Here is an 18,729-nt window from a genome sequence, read left to right on the forward strand (position 1 = left end):
GTTATTTAGAGGCATGAGATTTCTGAATCAACCTGTAATGGCACACACCAATAGCCAGCTACATCTGGGAGAGTGGCAGACTATATGATGTACTAAATAATTCTATGCTGGGGGACACTATGTCTGCAATCAGACATCTTCTGCCTGTCCCCCTCCATGCCCAAAGCCCTCCAATTGTCCAGCCTTCTCACCACATTCATGCTAACACTCTCCGAAGACTGCAGGATGCAGTGGTGGGAACATTCCCACATAGGACATGTTTCCCATGCAGTCAGCAGTAGCCCCTATTTGCACTTCCTCTTATAGCGGACCACCATGTCTACTAAAGTTAAGATTTATTTTTCATACTTTTCAAAGTGCTTTACACATTAAACCTCCTAATCAATATGCTAATATTTCAGTGCTCCAACACAAGACATGTCCTAAAGGAAGCAGGAGCAGAATGAAATAGAGGACGACAAAGCAATGCTTTAGACTCATTAGCATTACAAAGATTTTGGAGTACGCAGGCATGTGTGGAACAGGGAGCAGCATAATGAAATGTCTGTGTTGAGGAACCAGGATTACAAAGAGGCTCTGTTTAAGCCATACTGGGGGGTAAGTCATGGAATAGGTTTGTGCATGCACCTTTGTATCCCTATGAAGTCAGCTTTCTGGAAGCAAATTACAAAGGTGTGAGTTGTCTCCATTAAGAAGTCAGGAATTATGCAATAACATATAGCACACCAGGTGAAACGCTAGCCATAGGGCAAATGCACACATTCACCTTCTCCCCAGCTGTAGGCTGGCAGCTTTGAGCAACCACTCAATTTGTCCTATGAGAAGGGGGAAGTTGCTAGATGTCTCACTTTCTAATCTTTGATCTCCCTTAGAAGTATAGTGAAAGGAAGGGCAATGGGGCTAGAATTTTTTGCAGTAGCATATGCTCTCAACTACCACACCTATGGTATTGTAGTCCCTTGATGTACATGCCTAGCCTCCACAAAGCCGCTAACTGAAGCTACATGTGCAAAATGAATATTCAAAGCAACTTGCCAAGTGCTGTAGCGGGGAATCTGGACTCAGGATTCCTAAATTCTATTCCTAGTGATGCCAGTGACATCACAACCTTTTTATGCCTCCATTTCCCATCACCATCTGTGCAGCAAGGATAGGGCTACCTATCCATCTTTTCAAAAGCACTGTGAGATCTATAGATGAAACACAGCCACAAAAGTTTTAAGTTCTCTATTGTGAATGAGAATACAGCTCCTCCCTGCCCTTCCCCACCACACACAGCCCTTCTGTAAAATGCTCCAAAATGTAGTAAAAATAAGACTGGTTCCTCTGCCCCTGTAGGCAGCAAGATGGCCCGGATGGAGGACTCACCTGTAACTTATCCCCAAATGAGAGTTTGTGGATGATGTGCGTCATGTCAGGATTCTGAGGCTGTGCAGTGGCACTGTGTGTTGACACATGAAAGTTACCTGGAACCTGCAGTCAGCCAATCATTAAAAAAAAAAAAAAAGGAAACACATGACTATATTTTATTTCCTTAGGCATTATTAGGTATCGCACCACAAAATAGGACCACAAGGATAAGATCATAGACCCGTCTACTCTAGGAACGGCCACTACTTGAAGTTTCAGAGAAAGTTTGAAAGCCCATAACGCACCTGGCCAGTGAGGTAATGCTGCACATAGAGGGGAGATCGGCTTACATCCCAAAATACAAGACCCAAGTGGCCGTATAAACACATTGCATACACTTATTTTCAACAAATCATACCCCAGCATTTCCAGGTCCCAAGACCTAAGGCATACCTTCCCTTTCGCCCATCAAAATGAAGATCCACGATTGCCGCAGGTGAAAAATAATTGTCTAAAATTTTTCTCCCACACTCACACTTATACATGGACCCATTATTGTTTAGCTGCGTAGAAAAGTCCTGGGTACCAGTCTTATATATATAAAAAGAGTTAGAGGCTTCACGTACATACAAACTGGTCAGATTTTCAGCTTCCAGCCCTGACAGTGGCCACCTCAAGAACAGGTTTTGTTAACTTAGGGAAAAAGAGAGTTACCTTTTCTGTAACCGGTGTTCTTCAAGATGTGTTGCTCATGTCCATTTCATATTAGGTGTGTGTGCTCACCACATGCACCGGTGCTGGAAGATTTTCCCTTAGCAGTATCCGTAGGGGAGTGCCTCTGGCGCCCTCTGGAGTGGCACCCGTATGGCACAGTATAAGGGGCGCCACCAGCTCCCACGACCCTCAGTTCCTTCTTGCCGGAAACTCCAATAGTGGGGAAGGAGGGCGGGTTGTGGAATAGACATGACCAACACATCTCAAAAAACACCAGTTACAGAAAAGGTAACTGTCTTTTCTTCTTCGAGTGCTTGCTCATGTCCATTCCATATTAGCGACTCCAAAGCAGTACCTCTGGAGGCGAGTAGGAGTTCACGGACATGTAGATTGCAACACCACTCTACGGAACCAAGTGTCGTCCCTGGCCTGCTGAGTGATGGCATAATGAGTCATGAATGTATGGACAGAAGACCACGTTGCAGCTTTACAGATGTCCTGGATAGGGATGTGTACCAGGAAGGCCGTCAAAGCGGCCTGCGCTCTCATCAAGTGGGCTGTGACAATCGGCGGTGGCAGAACCCCTGCCAGGCCATAACAGGTCCTTATGCATGAAGTGATCCAATTGGAAATCTTCTGCAAGGACACCGGGTGACCCTTCATCCTATCCACTGTAGCAATGAAGATTTGAGTCGATTTTAGGAAAGGCTTAGTGCATTCTAAATAGAAAGCCAAGGCCCTTCGGACGTCCAGCACATGAAGATGCCTCTCCTCACTTGTCTTGTGTGGTTTGGGTCAGAACACCAGGAGGAAGAGGTCCTGGTTCATATGGAAGGTGGATACCACCTTCGACAGGAAGGCCGGGTGGGACCGCAACTGAACCTTATCATTGTAGAAGACAGCGTATGGAGGTCCTGAGATCAAGGCTTTAATTTCAGAGACCCGTCCTGCCGATGTCACCGCCACCAGGAACGCAGCCTTCCGTGACAGGTGGGAAAGGGAGCAGGACCCAGTGGCTCAAAGGGTGAGCTGGCGAGCCTAGAGAGGACCAAGTTAAGATCCCACTGTGGGACAGGAGTCCGTACCTGTGGGAAGAGTCTCTCGAGGCCTCTCAAGAATCTGACCGTCCTGTCATAAGAAAACACCATCTGCACAGTGCCATGTGACCCAGCAGGCACAAGCAAACCCTGGCCATAATCAGAGGGAATGTGGAGAACTCTGTGATGGGGTCCATCAACGTCTGGAACCTTTCTAGCGTCAGGAATGCTCTGGCACGGTCGAGTCGAGCACCGCTTCAATTAACTCTATCCTTTCCACCAGAACTAACATAGATTTTTTGTGGTTCACCAATAGGCCCAGGGAGCGGCACGTGGCTTGCAGCACCATGACATCCTCTTCGACCTGAGACCTGGAGTTGCTCTTGACTAGCCAGTCATTGAGGTACGGGTAGATCTGGATACCCCGACGCCTGAGGTAAGCCGCCACCACGAGCACGCACTTGGTAAACACTCTGGGTGCTGTCTCCAGGCTGAACGGGAGGACCGCAAACTGGTAGTGGTGGGGCCCCACCATAAACTGGAGGAAGCATCTGTGACCTTGAAAGATCGCTATGTGGAAGCATGAGTCCTTCAAGTTGAGGGCGGCATACCAGTCTCCTGGATCCAGGGGAGGGGATAATAGAAGCCAAGGAGACCATGTGGAACTTTAGCTTCTTTAGATACTTGTTGAGGTCCCTCAGGTCCAGGATGGGCCATAGATGGCCCTTGGGATTAACTAGTACTGGGAATAGAACCCCCTTGCTCCTGTACACGAGAGGAACTTCTTTTACTGCACCCAGTTGTAGCAACCCCTTTACCTCTTATGCAACAAGACTCTCATGAGAAGGAGCCCTGAAGAGGGACGGGGAAGTGGGGTGGGAAATAAACTGTAGGGTATAACCCTCCGCCACAGTATTGAGGACGCAGCAGTCTGAAGTTATAGGCATCCATGCGGGGAGGAAAAAATAAAGGCAGTTGGATAACAACGGAACAGACGGATCTGGGGTGAAGTCTGGTAGGTTGCCCTCAAGTTCACCCTCAAAACTATAGCTTGCCCCCCTGCTTATTGCAGATTGAGCCCGACTGGGCAGAGGGAGGAGGTGGGTGGCTTGGGTGGCGCTTGTAGCCCCTACTCTTCTTATGGGGGGAACTCCTTGTGGGTTTGTCTCCCTTGGGTCTGAAATTGCTGCAGTTTGAACCACTTATGGGCTGGACCTGGAACGTACAGCCCCAAAGTTTTCAGGGTAATGTGGGAGTCCTTAAGGCCATGCACTTTACCATCTGTCTGTTCTGCAAACAGGACCTGGCCATCAAAGGGGAAGTCCTGCATCAATTGCCGAGCCTCCGTTGAAAGACCCTCTGTTGACAGACCGAGAGGAGCAGCCAGGATGCCCTTTGCATGGAGATGGCCAAGGCCACGGTACGAGCCACAGAGTCTGCTGTGTCCGAGGCTATTTGGAAGGCCGCTCTCACTGCAGCAGTGCAGTCTTCGAGGATTGCCCGGAATGCCTTCCTGGACCCTTTGGGCAGCGAGACCTCGAGTTTTGCCACAGACTGCCACATATTGTAGTCGTAGCAGCCAAGGAGGGCTTGGTGGTTGGCCACTCTCCACCTAAGGCTGGAAGACTAATACATTTTTCACCCAAACAAACAGTCTCTTCAAGTCTTTATTCTTGGGCGTAGCCCCGGGTTGACTCTGGCTCTCACTCTGATTAATGGCCTCAACTATGAGGGAGTTTGGGGCTGGGTGAGTATAGAGATACTCATGGCCTTTAGTTGGCACAAAATATTTGCACTCAGCCCTTTTTGAGATGGGTGGAAGGAGGTGGGGCTTTGCCCTAGGGCATTAATTATTTTCAATACCCTCCCATGTAGGGGTAAAGCCACTCTAGCAGGTGACGTGGAGCAAAGGACATTGAACAGTGAGTCCTAAGGCTCCTCAAGTTCCTCTTCCTGGAGCCCCTGGTTACAGGCAACCCTCTTCAAAAGCTCCTGATGAGCTCTGGTGTCATCTTGTGGAACTGGGTGAGGGGCACCCGTAATCGCTTCGTCTGGCGATGATGAGGACGAAGCCAGGGCCAAGGGATCCACCACATCCCCCGGTGGTCCAACTGGCTGCTCCCCTAGTTCCTCAGGGGACTTGGTGGGGGAGGAGGGGGCTTCCCCTGCGGGGCCTCCACCTCCAGAGGAGGATGGGATGCCGCGGCTGATGGCCTATCTGAGGCCCCTGCCACCAATCAGGCAGCCTGGGAAGGCTGAGTGAACCCCCATGGATTCCAGGGGTACCACGCTGCTGGCCATTGGCCCAGAGGCTACGGGTCAGTTGCAGTACTTTTGAGGTCGATAGTACCACTGGTGCAGGGGCCTGTCCTGCTACCAGGGACTCCTGATCAGCACTGGAGTTGAAAGCGGAACGGATGCTGCAGAATGACCATAATCAGCTGGCCCGACGGCACTCCTCACCTTGGTGCCCGCTGCTGTGCCTCGGCACTGACCTGTCTGGTTGGGACGAGTTCCTCCCATGGGACCCTGGGGATCTTCGGCGTTCAGCGGATCTACGCCTCACACTGCTTGAGCTGTACCAGGATCTAGAGTGGGACCAGGAGTAAGAGCAGGCCAGTCGTCGATAGAATCTCCCCGATTGAGGGGATTCACATCTTGGCAACAGGTGCTGTCGGGTGGGTGACCGGTGACCCCATTCCACCGATCGGTCGCAGGACCGGTGCCGCAACATTGGAGACCCAATGGGTTGGTCTCAATGCTCATGCCGGGGGGCGCGTGCCATGGCAGGTCTGCACCAGGTTACCAGCAAGCTGCACCTCGAATCCTGCTGTTGGTGCCCAGGGTCTGGAGACAGACGAGGGCTTCTCTGAGCCGGTCTCCGGAAGTCCGAGGCATGACAGCTCCATGCGGGCGAGCGCTGGTGGGATGTCATCCGCAATGGGGAGCGGCGCTGCTGAGGCAGGGAAAGTCGGAACGGTCCCAAGGGTTTGGTACCACCAGAGCCGGTGTGGGCGGCACCAGAAGCGTCAGGATCTCTTGCGTTGCCTGCAGGGCCTCAACAAGACTTAGAGCTGATAGAGGCCCTCATCACCATCTGGTGTGGCAGGCATAGTACGGGAGGGGCTCGACCGCTCAACATGAGCTGGGGCCCGACTCCCTGATGGAGGTGTCAAGTCGCCCAACACAGATCTTGGCTCTCCGCCGGCCCTCTTCTCTCCCTCCTGGGAAGTGGGAGATCTTCCCCGCGCGGGCTTCTTGGCCAGGGAAGGAGATCGGTGCCAGCTCGTAGACGGCACCAGCGGGGCACTCCATACTGATGCTGCAGTGCTCAGGGCTGAGTCGGATCTCTGCTCCGGTGTCAGGGTCAGTGCCAAGTCCATCAGGAGTGCCCTAAGATAGATGTCGGTATCATTTTTAATTCTGGGTTTGAACGACTTAGAGATGCGACACTTGTCGCTTATGTGTCCTTCTCTGAGACATCTTAAACAGCTAAAGGGCGGGCTGCTGATTGGCATGGGCCGCTTACAACGATCACATGGTTTAAAGCCTCGGGATCGGGGCATGCCCTGTCTCTAGGCTGAGTCCCATCTGGGACCAACTAACTAGAACTATACTAAGTGTAAATACTAAACTATTTTACAAAGAAACGTTTGTGAGACACACTGAACACTCTGAAAACTGAATTAAGCAAAAGCTAGCCAAAGCAGCAGAAGTTCCAGCACCATCACTGATGGCAAGAAGGAACTGAGGGTGGGGGGAGCTGGCGGTGCCCCTTATACCACGCCATGCAGGCGCCACTCCAGAGGGCATCAGAGCCGGTCCCCTACGGATACTGCTAGGGGGGAAAAACTTCTGGCACATGTGAGCACACACACCTAATATGGAATGGACATGAACAAGTACTCAAAGAAGAACAGTAACTTCTGCATACATAAAAAGCTACAGTTCACTGTAGCTCACGAAAGCTCATGCTCAAATAAATTGGTTAGTCTCTAAGGTGCCACTAGTACTCCTTTTTCTTTTTGCGAATACAGACTAACACGGCTGCTACTCTGGATTCTGCATACATGGATTTCACCTAAGGGCTTCAGTTGCCATGACAATGTAAAGCAGCTGCTCTCATGTCGTTTTTGATTGGATCACTCTGGAATTCAGACACTTCAGAACATGATTACCAGAACTGCACCATGAAACCTTTCAACAGAGTCAATGCAACTGCTGCTCTGAAAGGGCCAGGTAAATCTTCCTTGGCAGCTCAGTGCAAAGGATTGGTGTCAGAAGAAAAAGATCTTGAGTGCTGATGTGGTTGGCAACACCTAGCAACAACTGATGCATTGTAGAACAGTAGTGGGAGAATTACCACTGGAGCCATTACCTTAATGATCCCGATAGCTCTGCACCAGCGGAGACTGGCATATAAGGGAAGACCACATGGTGCTTAGTTTAGATCCGGGGTTCTGAAACTGGGGGTTGTTACCCTCAGGGATTATGAGGTTATTACACGAGGGGTCGTGAGCTATCAGCCTCCATCCCCAAACCCAGCTTCACCTCCAGCATTTATATTAGTGTTCAATATTTTTTAAAAATGTGTTTTTAATTTATAAAGGGGGTCGCTTGCTGTGTGAAAGGGGTCACCAATACAAAAGTTTGAGAACCACTGCCTTAGATCAAAGCAAGTCTAATCCAAATGGTTGTATGAACACCCGGATACCACTGGGAATGCTTGTATGTGTGCACATGATGTGTGTTACAAGCATACTAGGGAAATGATACTGGGGATGAAGAAGCATAGTCAACATTTAGAACCACACAGACTCATCTCACTGCTGCTCTCTGCATTCTCTCCCATTCACTGTACCCACCGGTTGTCTTGCCATATGCTATCATACACTTGTTAGACTCCAATGGAGCAACAGTTAAGCATGTGCTTAACTTTACACACACAAGCTGTCCCACTGAAGTCAACAGGACTAATCACATACACAGAGTTCAGAGCGGCTTAGCTATCTGCAAGATCAGAGCCTACGATTGTAAGACCATGCCTTCAGTATGTGTGTGTACAGTGTCAAGCACAATGAGACCTAAATCCGCGACTGCGGCCTCTAGACCCTATCATAATGCGAATTAACCCATGCTTACACAGCATGGCTTGTCCTCTTCTAGTGGCTGGACCCAAGAGGTTTGTAAGTCCATACAGCCTTTTTGCTAACAGACTGGGATCTTTTAGCTCAGGCAGTAGAGGTTCATGCTTTTAGAGCCAGAGCCCCTGGGTTTGACCCCTGCCGCCAAAGACCACCCCCAGGAGTGATGTATTACCCAAATAATAAAAACAAAAATTAAAGAGAGTCAAGCAGATCACCCTATTCCTACTTTGTGAGAGAAGAACATACAGCAAGCCTCCTGGCTCTGACCTGTGCCGGAAAGCAGACACATTACACGTACCAGACAGGAACTTCACTTCCTTAGCCTACACTTCAGAGAGCTCTCAGACTTTCAGAACAAAAAGATGAAACTGCACTGAGCTCTATCCCAGCTTAGCAGCTAGTCAGTCATCAGTCTCGCTGGCTGCTTAGTGGGAGAGAGAGACAAAAAAGACTATGCTTCAAGGAACAAGTAAGTCCAAATCATTTTCATGCCACAGCGTAAGCAAGGGGCTCTGCCGGTTATTTTTAGATGTGATTTAACATGCTCTGGGAGGGGGAGAAGGAAGCAGGATTTGGCTGCCTCTGTGGTACATGACAAGGCGTGAATAAAGCCGTCAGTGAGCCACACCCTTCCAATCCCCACATCCCATTTAGTCATCTGCAGCATTACATAGCCAGAGTAACCAATTCTGGACACACCCATCCCGGAGAGGAACCTCCCTAGGCCTGTATATTCATTCCCTCAGAGCATGCCAGAGATCCATTTCTACACAGCACATAGGGTGCACGCACGTGGGTGTTCATGGCACCCCATCTAAACACGAAGACATTTCTGTCAAGCTGGCATCCCCAAATGGGGAACATTCCAATCATTCTGCAGTTCTTGGAATAGGACAGAGTTTGGATCAGAATGTGCCAAAGCTCTTTGCACAGCAGTGAATCATGTACTAGAGGTGCTGTGATTATGGAGGGCAAACAGCAGCCATTCTGCATTCCCCAATAGCTCATACACAACCTAAGACATTAGAGCCTGTTTTAATGAAAGGGGCTGTTGGCCACAACACAGGCCTGTTTTCTGCTATTCAAGAGGTGACACCTAGAATGTTGTTCTAGACAGGGGTATATGGGCGCTTTATTTAATACTTCTATAGGTCTAACTGTGCAGCCTCTCCTCCTAGTGCTATACTGCAGCATCAGAGAGCTGAGCTCATGTCCTGATTTGAAACCACAATACCTGCAGAGCTATTCAGATGTGGGCTTTCAGGAGCACTTTGCATATGGGGCTTGCCAGCTGCTCCCGAACCACCGTACACCCACAACCGGAGTCATTCACACTCACCTTGTTGATGCTGAAGTGGCCCTCAAACCTGCAGCCATCCCCATTATTGAGAGGTACTTTCATTGAGTTGTCAATATGACCAACTTCGTGCCTTCCCATTTCATCCTGAATGTCCAGTCCAACCACTACCCGGTTGGGAGGGGGAAAAGGGAAAGATAAACGTGGAGAAAGTTACAAACAGGAAAAGGTGTGCACAATTCTTTGTGGAGCACAAACAACTTTTTCCTGGCATTCAACAGAATCGTTCAAGTAAATTCACCTCTTAAAGTAAAGGTCATTGCTGCTCATCAGCAGTGATGGAATAATCACCAAAGAGCTTTTCAGCTTCAGAGTATTTTATGAATATTAATTTAGACATTACACCCTTGGGAGGTAGGCCTAATTCCCATTTTTCAGATTGAGAAAGTGAGGCAGAGAAGTTAGGTTATTTGCCAAAGGCCAAATGTGATATCTGAGTCAGACAGCTGTGATTAGAACTCAAAAGGTTTCTTACTCCTGGACACAAAACAGCAGACCATGAAAGAGGAAACCAGATTTAGTCAGATCTCACTAAGGGAGGTGGGTCACTAGTCAGAACTGAAGGAAGACAGAGTCATATTCCATTGCTAGGTAGGGTCGCAAGAAAAAGATAACCTGGCTTAGAATGTGAAGCAGTAGGGTATTTACAGAGACTCAGCCACTGCAGAAATCTGACCTCCCTCCCACACCTGGATTGTGTAAGCATGAGCCACTGGGTTATGTAAACATGGGCACAACTGATTCCCTATAGAGATGACAACACACTATAGAAAAGACGCTCTCTAATGCCTCTCTCTACAGTCATACGCCTCAGAAAGGGAAGAACAATACACTGGACAAGGTAGAGTTTTTATTTCTTCCCTAGGAGAAAAGGGCAACAACATTTCATCAAAATACAGGGTGGGGATTGCTCCCAGATTTCACATTAAATGAGTAAATTTAGAGCTTTGAGTAGCCACCTCCAGAAATACAGCAAGAAATCTAGGCCTGAACGGAGACACTTACATTCACAGTGCAGGTTCGGTAAGCTGATGTTCAGATTCACTTCTATTTTACCTCCGCTCTCTTTGTCTGGGTCGTCTACGTAAAGCTCGTTAACTCTGCAGGGAGATGAGCACAGATGGTTTCACTTTGTAACTCACACACACTGCTACTCTTCAGTAGGGGAATTTGCTCAGGGAGGGAAAGTTAGGGTTAGTTTGTGTGACAGATGCTAAAAATCTCAGGAATTAAGTGAGAAGAAAGCCTTTCCAGAGGATATGAAATCAGATGGGTATAGACACTAGCAACCTGACTCTATAACTTGCACATAGCAATTGCAGGACAGAGGGACTTTACCCACCTCACTCACTCCAGTAGGAAACCAAGTCAACCACTTGCTCTAACCAAAAAAAAAAAAATTAAAAAAAGAAGTTATATACTTCCCCCAAAAGGGGCTTCCACTTGTGACATGAAATAAGACTGCTCTTTCTAGAGGTGAACGGCTAATTAATGCATCAGCCCTCTGCATTATGGGGCTCCTACCCCCCTTAGGAAGAAGGAAGCCTATAATCTGATATATACAAAGTTGTAGCCCTGTCTGTCCCAGGATATGTTGGATGTAAGATGTTCTGAAGAAGAGCTGTGTGTGGCTCAAAAGCTTGTCTCTCTCACCAACAGAAGTTAGTCCAATAAAATATATTATTAGAGAATCAGGGGGGGTGAGGTACTATCGTTTATTAGATCCACATTTGTTGGTGAGAGAGACAAGCTTTTGAGCCACACTGAACTCCTCTGAGGCCTTGTCTACACTACAGAGTTTTGTTGACAAAAGGCAGCTTTTGTCAACAAAACAGTGAATGCATACACACTGCGATGGGACCTTTGGCAGCAAAAGTGCTCTGTTTTGACGACAAAATAAAACCACCCTGATGACAGACATAAGGTTTTTTGCGCAAATTTTTTGTCAACAAAGTGCCAGTGTAGACACCAAGCTTGATTTTACTGGTGTCCCACAATACCCATCCTGACCGCTCTGGTCAGCAGTTTGAACTCCACTACCCAGCAGCCAGGTAAACAACCATCCGCCCTTCCCCCTTAGAAGTCCCAGGAATTTTTGAAATTCCATTTCCTGTTGGCTCGTCATGGAGAGGTCTCATCGCATCTTCCCAGGTGACCATGGTGGCTTATTGCAGCAAACGCTCTCCTGCTGCACCACTACTGAGCTGTTGGATCTGCTCAGTATCTGGGGAGAGGAGTCTGTGCAGTCACAGCTGCACTTGAACCGTAGGAATTGGGATACCTATGGGCAGATTTCTTGAGGCTTGTGCGAAAAGGGCTATGGTCGGGACACACTGCAGTACAGAGCAAATATAAAGGAGCTGAGGCAGCCTACCATAAGGAGAGGGAGGCAAACCGTCGCTCCAGTGCTGCACCTAAGACCCGCTGGCTCTACAAGGAGCTGGATGCTATCCTCTGTGGTGACTCCACCTCTACTGCCAAGAGCCCCGTGGATATTTTGGCGAGCCTGGGGGTAGGGGAAAGAGGACCTAACTCAGAGGACAAAGTCATTAATGAAGAGGTGGAGTTAGACACAATGTGGAGCGCCCGGTGGGGCAGGCTGTCAGGAACTGTTCACCACTCCGGAGGTGTCTAGCCAGTCCCAGCAGTTGCTCTCCAGTGAACAAGAAGCAGGAGAGGAGACACCTGGTAAGTGGCTGTGGTTTGTGTAGCGCAAAGCTGAGTTTAGGGTGTAGAAATGTACAAGGCTAGCTGTGTTTCTGTGTGCTGGACATTCCCCTGTGCAGCTAATCACTATGGTGAAACAGGGGTGTTGATGCACACGGGAATCCTCCAGAGAGATCTCTAGGAAAAAGTTTCCTGGAGGTATTTGGCAATCCTCTGCCGAAGGTTCCTTGGCAGAGCTGCTTTGTTCCTTCCCCCATTGTAGGAAACTTTCCCTCGCCGTTCAGCAATCACTTGTGCAGGCACCAAAGTGGCACACAGGCGAGCAGCACAGGGACCAGGGAGGAAGCCACAAGCATGTGGGAGGCTTGCTTCCCTGCTTACCCTCAGGAGTGAGAGATCTGCTACAATGACCCTCACCTGTGGAAAAGCGTGGGAAAATTTTAGAATTTTTTCCCTAGTCGGCTGCAATGCAACCCTTGTAGGGGAAAAGAGCACCCATGTAGAGCGCCCCCCTCTACCTCCCTAGCCAACACTCACCATGCTTTGGGTGTTCACCAAGATGTTTGCTTGCCAAGGGTCAGTGAGAAAGTGATTATGTTACCAGAGATGTATTTTACTGAAACGTTTCAATGCTGTGCGTGAACTTAATCATGCTTCGGCAGTTGTGGCCTTGAGGAACACCACACACGCACTGGCTGAATGTCTACACCAGATAAGAAAGCACCCAAGAGTGAGCAAAGAAGACATGTTCCGGGAGGTACTTCCCTTCTCCAATGCAGAGAAATGGGAATGCAAGGAGTGGAGGTAAGCCGAAAGGCAGGACAAGAAAGAAAATCAGGAGTTTGTTAAGGACAGTACTGAGCGGATGATTAAAATCATGGAGGAGCAAACGCAGATGCTGAAGTCCTTAATAATGCTGCAGACTGAGCACATGTGTGCCCACCCTCCCCTGCAGCACAGTCAGAACTCTTTTCCATGCCCTCCCCCCAAACTCTGCCTGCACAGTCATTTCCACTGTCGGGAATCCTCGGTTTCCCCTTCACTCCACCGCCTTGGACAACTTTCATAATGATAGCTGGACCTACATACAGATCTGAAAGTCTGCCCTTCCCTGGTTCCTCCTTTCCCACCAAGTCATTGTGTGTGTGTGTGTGTGTACATCCGTGTGTGCTGGTGTGAGTGTGCATCCTGTTTCTTGTGCAATAAAAGGAAAGTTTGTGAACGGAAACTCATCTTTGTTTGTTTCCTACAAATTGAGATAGCAAGCACTACCAATACATACACAGGCAGTTTAATCATTTGCTTACTGGAACGTAAGGCCCCAAATGTCACCATTGCTTCCTAGGAAAACTACATGTCATGTAACATTGCAGCACCAATCACAGAGATATACATGACTGGTTCTCATTTTCAAAGTGTTGCCTCAAAGCCTCCCTGATTTGAATTGCCCCCCTCTGATAGCCCTGGTATCTGGCTGCTCAAAATCAGCAGCCAAGCTGTCTGTCTCAACACTCCACTTCTGAGCAAACCTTTCACCGTTAACTTCACAAAGATTATGCAATGTACATCATGCGGCTATGACCATGGGGATATTATATGACCATATTATCCTCACTGAGGTCTAACCTGCCAGAAAGGCATTGCCAGCGCGCTTTTAATCTGCCAAAGGCACATTCCATGGTCATCCAGCATCTACTCATCCTGTTGTTGAACCGCTCCTTACTGCTGTCCAGGTTTCATGAGCCAGGACTGTAAGGGGTATGCTGGGTCTCCCAGGATCACTATGGGCATTTCAACGTCTCCCCCTGTAATCTTCTGATTTGGAAAGAAAGTCCCCACTGTTAGCTTGCTGTACAGGCCAGTGTTCCTGAAGATGCATGTGTCATGCACCTTCCCGGACCACCCCGCATTGATGTCAGTGAAACGCTCACGGTGATCCACAAGCACCTGCATCACCATGGAGAAGTACCCCTTCCTATCGATGTACTCTGTCATAAGGTGGTCTGGTGCCAAAATAGGAACATGCAATTAATTGCCTTGCACACTTGCATTAACACAGCCTCAACGGTCAACTTCCCCACTCCAAATTGATTCGCAACCAACCAGTAGCAGTCTGGAGTCATCAGCTTCCACACAGTGATCACCATACTCTTCTCCACCGATAGGGCAGCTCTCATTCCGGTGTCCTTGTGACACAGTGCTGGGGTGAGCACCACACACAGTTCCAGGAAGGTGGCTTTCCGCATCCGAAAATTCTGTAGCCACTGCTCATCATCCCAGACCTGCATGATGATGCAATCCCACCATTCAGTGCTTGTTTCCCAAGTCCAAAAGCGACAGTCCACTGTCTGCAGCTGTTCCGTGAATGCCAAAAGCAGTCTGAAGTTGGTCCTATCCATATCAGACAGCATGTCAGGCAACTGGGGGTCTTCTTCAGTTAGGATCTTCGTGATTAACTGCACGGCCATCCGCAATGTCTTCATGACAGTTATCAGAGCATAGGAGAGCAGTGCGGGATCCATCCCTTCACACAGAGATGGCGGGGTGAACAGTAAATAAGGGCCTTTGAAAAAATGCCACAAAAGAAAGCTGGAAACCCATGGAATGTTGGGACAGAAAACAATGCATCATGGGACACTGAGCCTGGTCCCTAGATACACCGTGATCAACTCTGCCTTTCCACAAGGCCTAGTGGCAGAAGGGGTCGAGGTGGACTATGGTAAAGGTACCCACAGTGCATTGCTCACACTGTTGATGATGGTGTCCCAACTGTGGATGTCCCAACTGCTGACAGAGGGAGCGAGTGTGAACATGCAATACCAATTATTATAGCGCTTTTTGAGTGTCGACATAATCTTTGTTGACAATACTCTGTAGTGTAGACAAGGCCTTAGTCTTAACAGCAAAATGCAAGGTGGAACAGATTGTTTAGGGTAAGTAGTTAGCACCTATTGTAAAAGACCATTCAAGGTAGAGTGGCCTGTTAACACCTCTGCGTCAATACAAGATATTACCTCACCCAACTCGTGATATTACCTCACCCAACTCAATACCCTGGGACTGACACAGCTGCAACTACACTGCATATAATCTGATGCATCAGAAAGGGTTTTAGAGAAAGAAGACTGCCACCTATCCCATAAGGGTATGTCTACTCTGCCCACGTTACAGCATTGCTGCAGCAGCACTGTGATGTGGGCAGGGTAGTCACACTTTATGGCCGGGGCAGAGCTCTCCTGGCGATAAAAAAACCCCCCCCGAACAAGTGGTGGTAGCTTTATCGCCAGGAGCTGCAGCTGTCTATATTGGCACTTTTCAGCGCTAAAACTTTTGTTGCACCGGGGGGTGTTTTTTCACACCCCTGAACGACTAAAGTTTTAGCACTGAAAGTGGCGGTGTAGACACAGCCTTAGAAAGGCCCACTTGTGCAGCTGATCACAATCAATTTTTGCCACCCACATTGGGTGGCAGAGGCAGGGGCAGTTTGTGAGATGGGACATTTAGGATTAGTCTCCTCACCTGTGATTAACCCTGCCTGTGCTGGAAAGCTGTCTGAGCTCCTTGCTGGAGGGGAGAGGTGTTTTAGGTTTCTCCGATTCGTGATTCCTAACTTTCGACCCTTCCTTTTTTGGCTGGTGTGCCCCTCTCCCACGCCTCCAATTACATCTCCTTCCCCTGGTGACTCACTTGGAACTCTGCATAGCACTTCAAAACAATGGCATGACATTGAGATGAGGAGCATTTAGGCTAGAAAATATCAGGGGAAAGATTCCTGGATAGCGAGATCCAATAAACTGTGGAACAGTTTTCTGTGCGTGGTAGTATTATATTATAGCACTTTGCACCTCACATGTAAGATGACAAAACACAGACTCAGGTTGGAAGAAGGAATATTTAGGGTTGGCACAAATCTTGTTAGTTCCACCATTTGTGCTTATTTTGAACACTTAAAATATGGCAAAAAAATACAGTGGAGAGACAGCTGGAAGCCCATTTGCGTGGGAGATTTAAAAACTAGTCCAGATAAAGCTCTGGAGAAAATATTGTAGGGAAAATCCTGCACAGGACCAAAGAGATGGATAAAGATTACCGAGGAGATCTTTTCGATCACTGTGCTATCCAGCCAGACCAGATAAGCACATTAGTGGATGTATCTGCCAATATGTGATATATATGATATAATAGTCTACTTTTTGCAAATATGCTTTACTATCTTCAGCAGTGAGAATCCCACATTACTTTTCATCTAGTGCTCAAAAGTGTGCTAAGCCCTTTTGACAAACAAAAAGAAAAATGGTCCCTGGCCAGAGGAGCTAACAGACAATACAGATGAAGGGTGCTAAAAGATGAGGCAAGAGTGCTTTTGCTCTTAGGGCCCATCTCTGGACCATGAGCTTCTAGCTGGTGAATGGCATGACTTATTTATCCAGAAGGAAGTGCAGAGAGAGATGGGTTTGCCTACACGGAAACCAGTAACTACAGGTTCGGTTGAGAAGATAATGATCACCAGATCAGTGAATTTGATTGGCGTTTGACTGAAACCAAAATAGTGTTGGTGTTCAGCTCCACATTGCTACCGTCTCCTTTCTGTTAACTGGCCTGACAAGCTGTTGGTAATAGTTACCTAATATACATTTCAAGTGATTAATAAAAATGACACAGAGGGAAGGGCAAGTCTGCTCATCTGTGACCTGGTTAGAAGTTTCTTGGCTGGGAGCTCCCATTCGTGCTAGAGGATATTAAGCCTTCTATGTATTTATTATTGAGAGATTATGTAGTGCCAAAAATTCAGGCATACCTGCGACATGGCTTCCAGGAGTGACCTCAGCCAAGAGAGGCATTAATCCTAACAGAAATGTTGCAGTTTTCTACATCCCATAAGTGCTTCCAGCAGGCTCCCAGGCTACCAGTCAGTCTGTTTCATAATAGTGTCCGGCTTTCTCCCAGCTCTTCTCTGCTGTCTGAGATTTAGGCCACACTCCGTCACTGCTTTGGGCAGTTTAACATTACCACTGTAAAGGCGCTTCCATGCCCAAGCTAGCAATGGAATGTGTATCAGGTTCAAAAATTCATTGATCACTTCAAAGAGCTGTGGTATACTCCAAGGACATCAATATTTCTATTGGGCATTTTCAGGTTATGAGCCAGCAAGAAAGTCAAATGCAGCTTCATACATGATTAACCCTTACTTCTCTCCAGTGTCAATTATAATAGGGTACTGGAACAGTTCACATGATATAATTTGTGCTTACATAATGCTTTTTCATTTGTGGCTCTCAAAGCTCTTTACAAAGGGACGTAAGCAGTAGAATCACTTCCATTTTAATAAATGGGATACCTGTGGCAGAGAAGTATGGCAATTTGCCCAAGGGTGCAAAGCCAGTGACAGAGTCAGGAACAGAATCTAGGACATCTCACTCCCCATTCCATGCTCCATCCACCAGGTCACAGCTGCATGCCTAATAATGAGCTATAGGCTTAGCTTGCTAAGGGAAGGCCTCAAAGAAAATGTCATCCCCCTTCACTGAACTGGAAGTTTCACTCCCCAAAGACACACTGGAAACGTGCAGCTAAAGCAGAGCTCTCGTGTCAAGGTCACTCTTTCTATGAACTCCCCCTGAGCCACTACTAGGGTCTTCATGGAACTGGTAGATTTCTGTATTATGCCCCTTTATTTTATTTATTTATTTATTTATTATGCCCCTTTATTTATTTTATTTCTGTATTATGCCCCTTTATTATGCCCCTCGCTGTCCAGCTGCCATCCTTCCCCCTAATGCCAAGAAGGGGAATTAAGAGTCTCATGGATTCTTCCCATTATTTAAGCAGTCAACACTGATGTGAAGTGGGAAATAATATGTGCAGTTTGTGACACAGTGACAAGCAGACCTTGCTGGAGGGATAGAGACTCCAGCAAAAGAAAAGGAGTCGGCCCAAGGTATTATGCCACCATGCATACAGCTACCCTTCTGGAGGGCAGGCAATGGGAATGTGAGATTCCTGCACCACGGCTTGGCTCAGACAGTCACAGAAACAATATAATCACGAGGTTGGACGGGGGAGTATTGCAGTTGTGGATTCTAGCTCTTTAGAGGTGGCTGCCTGTAGGGCTGCACTGTAGCCTCAAAGGACGGTTCGAGTCCCTCCCAAAACCAGAGGAGCAGCAGGCAAGCACTGCTGCTTCACGGGTGCTTCTGGTGGCAGGGCAGGGGTTGTGTTTTTTTATTGGCTTTTCTTAGGGACTACTCCTGAGGTGTATGAAAGGGGCAAGTGAGGGCACAAGGGCAGGTGGGGGAAGACACACCTGTCCCACCTCAAGTGCTTGCAGTCACAGTTTCAGGGGAAAGAGCAAGAGAGTTTCCTTACATGGCATAAACCATGATCCACTCAGAAACAATTTGATTTGCTTCTAGAAATACTTCAGATTCCAAGGAGATGTTGCTACGCTCCTTGCTCC

At 48.0% G+C, this 18,729-nt stretch overlaps 1 protein-coding gene across 4 annotated transcripts in view; it reads right to left on the minus strand.

The window, feature by feature from the left end:
• The window catches only part of ERGIC1 (endoplasmic reticulum-golgi intermediate compartment 1), a 101,490-nt gene that overhangs the window by 19,077 nt on the left and 63,684 nt on the right, over positions 1-18,729 (minus strand). For 3 of the 4 annotated variants that reach the window (XM_073355799.1, XM_073355800.1, XM_073355801.1), the window contains 3 exons: positions 10,611-10,705; positions 9,588-9,712; positions 1,369-1,473 (listed from right to left, as the gene is read on the minus strand). In XM_073355799.1, coding sequence (XP_073211900.1) covers positions 1,369-1,473; positions 9,588-9,712; positions 10,611-10,705 — 325 coding nt within the window. The remainder of the gene's footprint in view (positions 1-1,368; positions 1,474-9,587; positions 9,713-10,610; positions 10,706-18,729) is intronic. The other variant, XM_073355802.1, reaches the window with a different exon arrangement.

This window comes from Lepidochelys kempii, chromosome 8 (assembly GCF_965140265.1).
Source record: "Lepidochelys kempii isolate rLepKem1 chromosome 8, rLepKem1.hap2, whole genome shotgun sequence".
NCBI classification, from domain to species: domain Eukaryota; kingdom Metazoa; phylum Chordata; order Testudines; family Cheloniidae; genus Lepidochelys; species Lepidochelys kempii.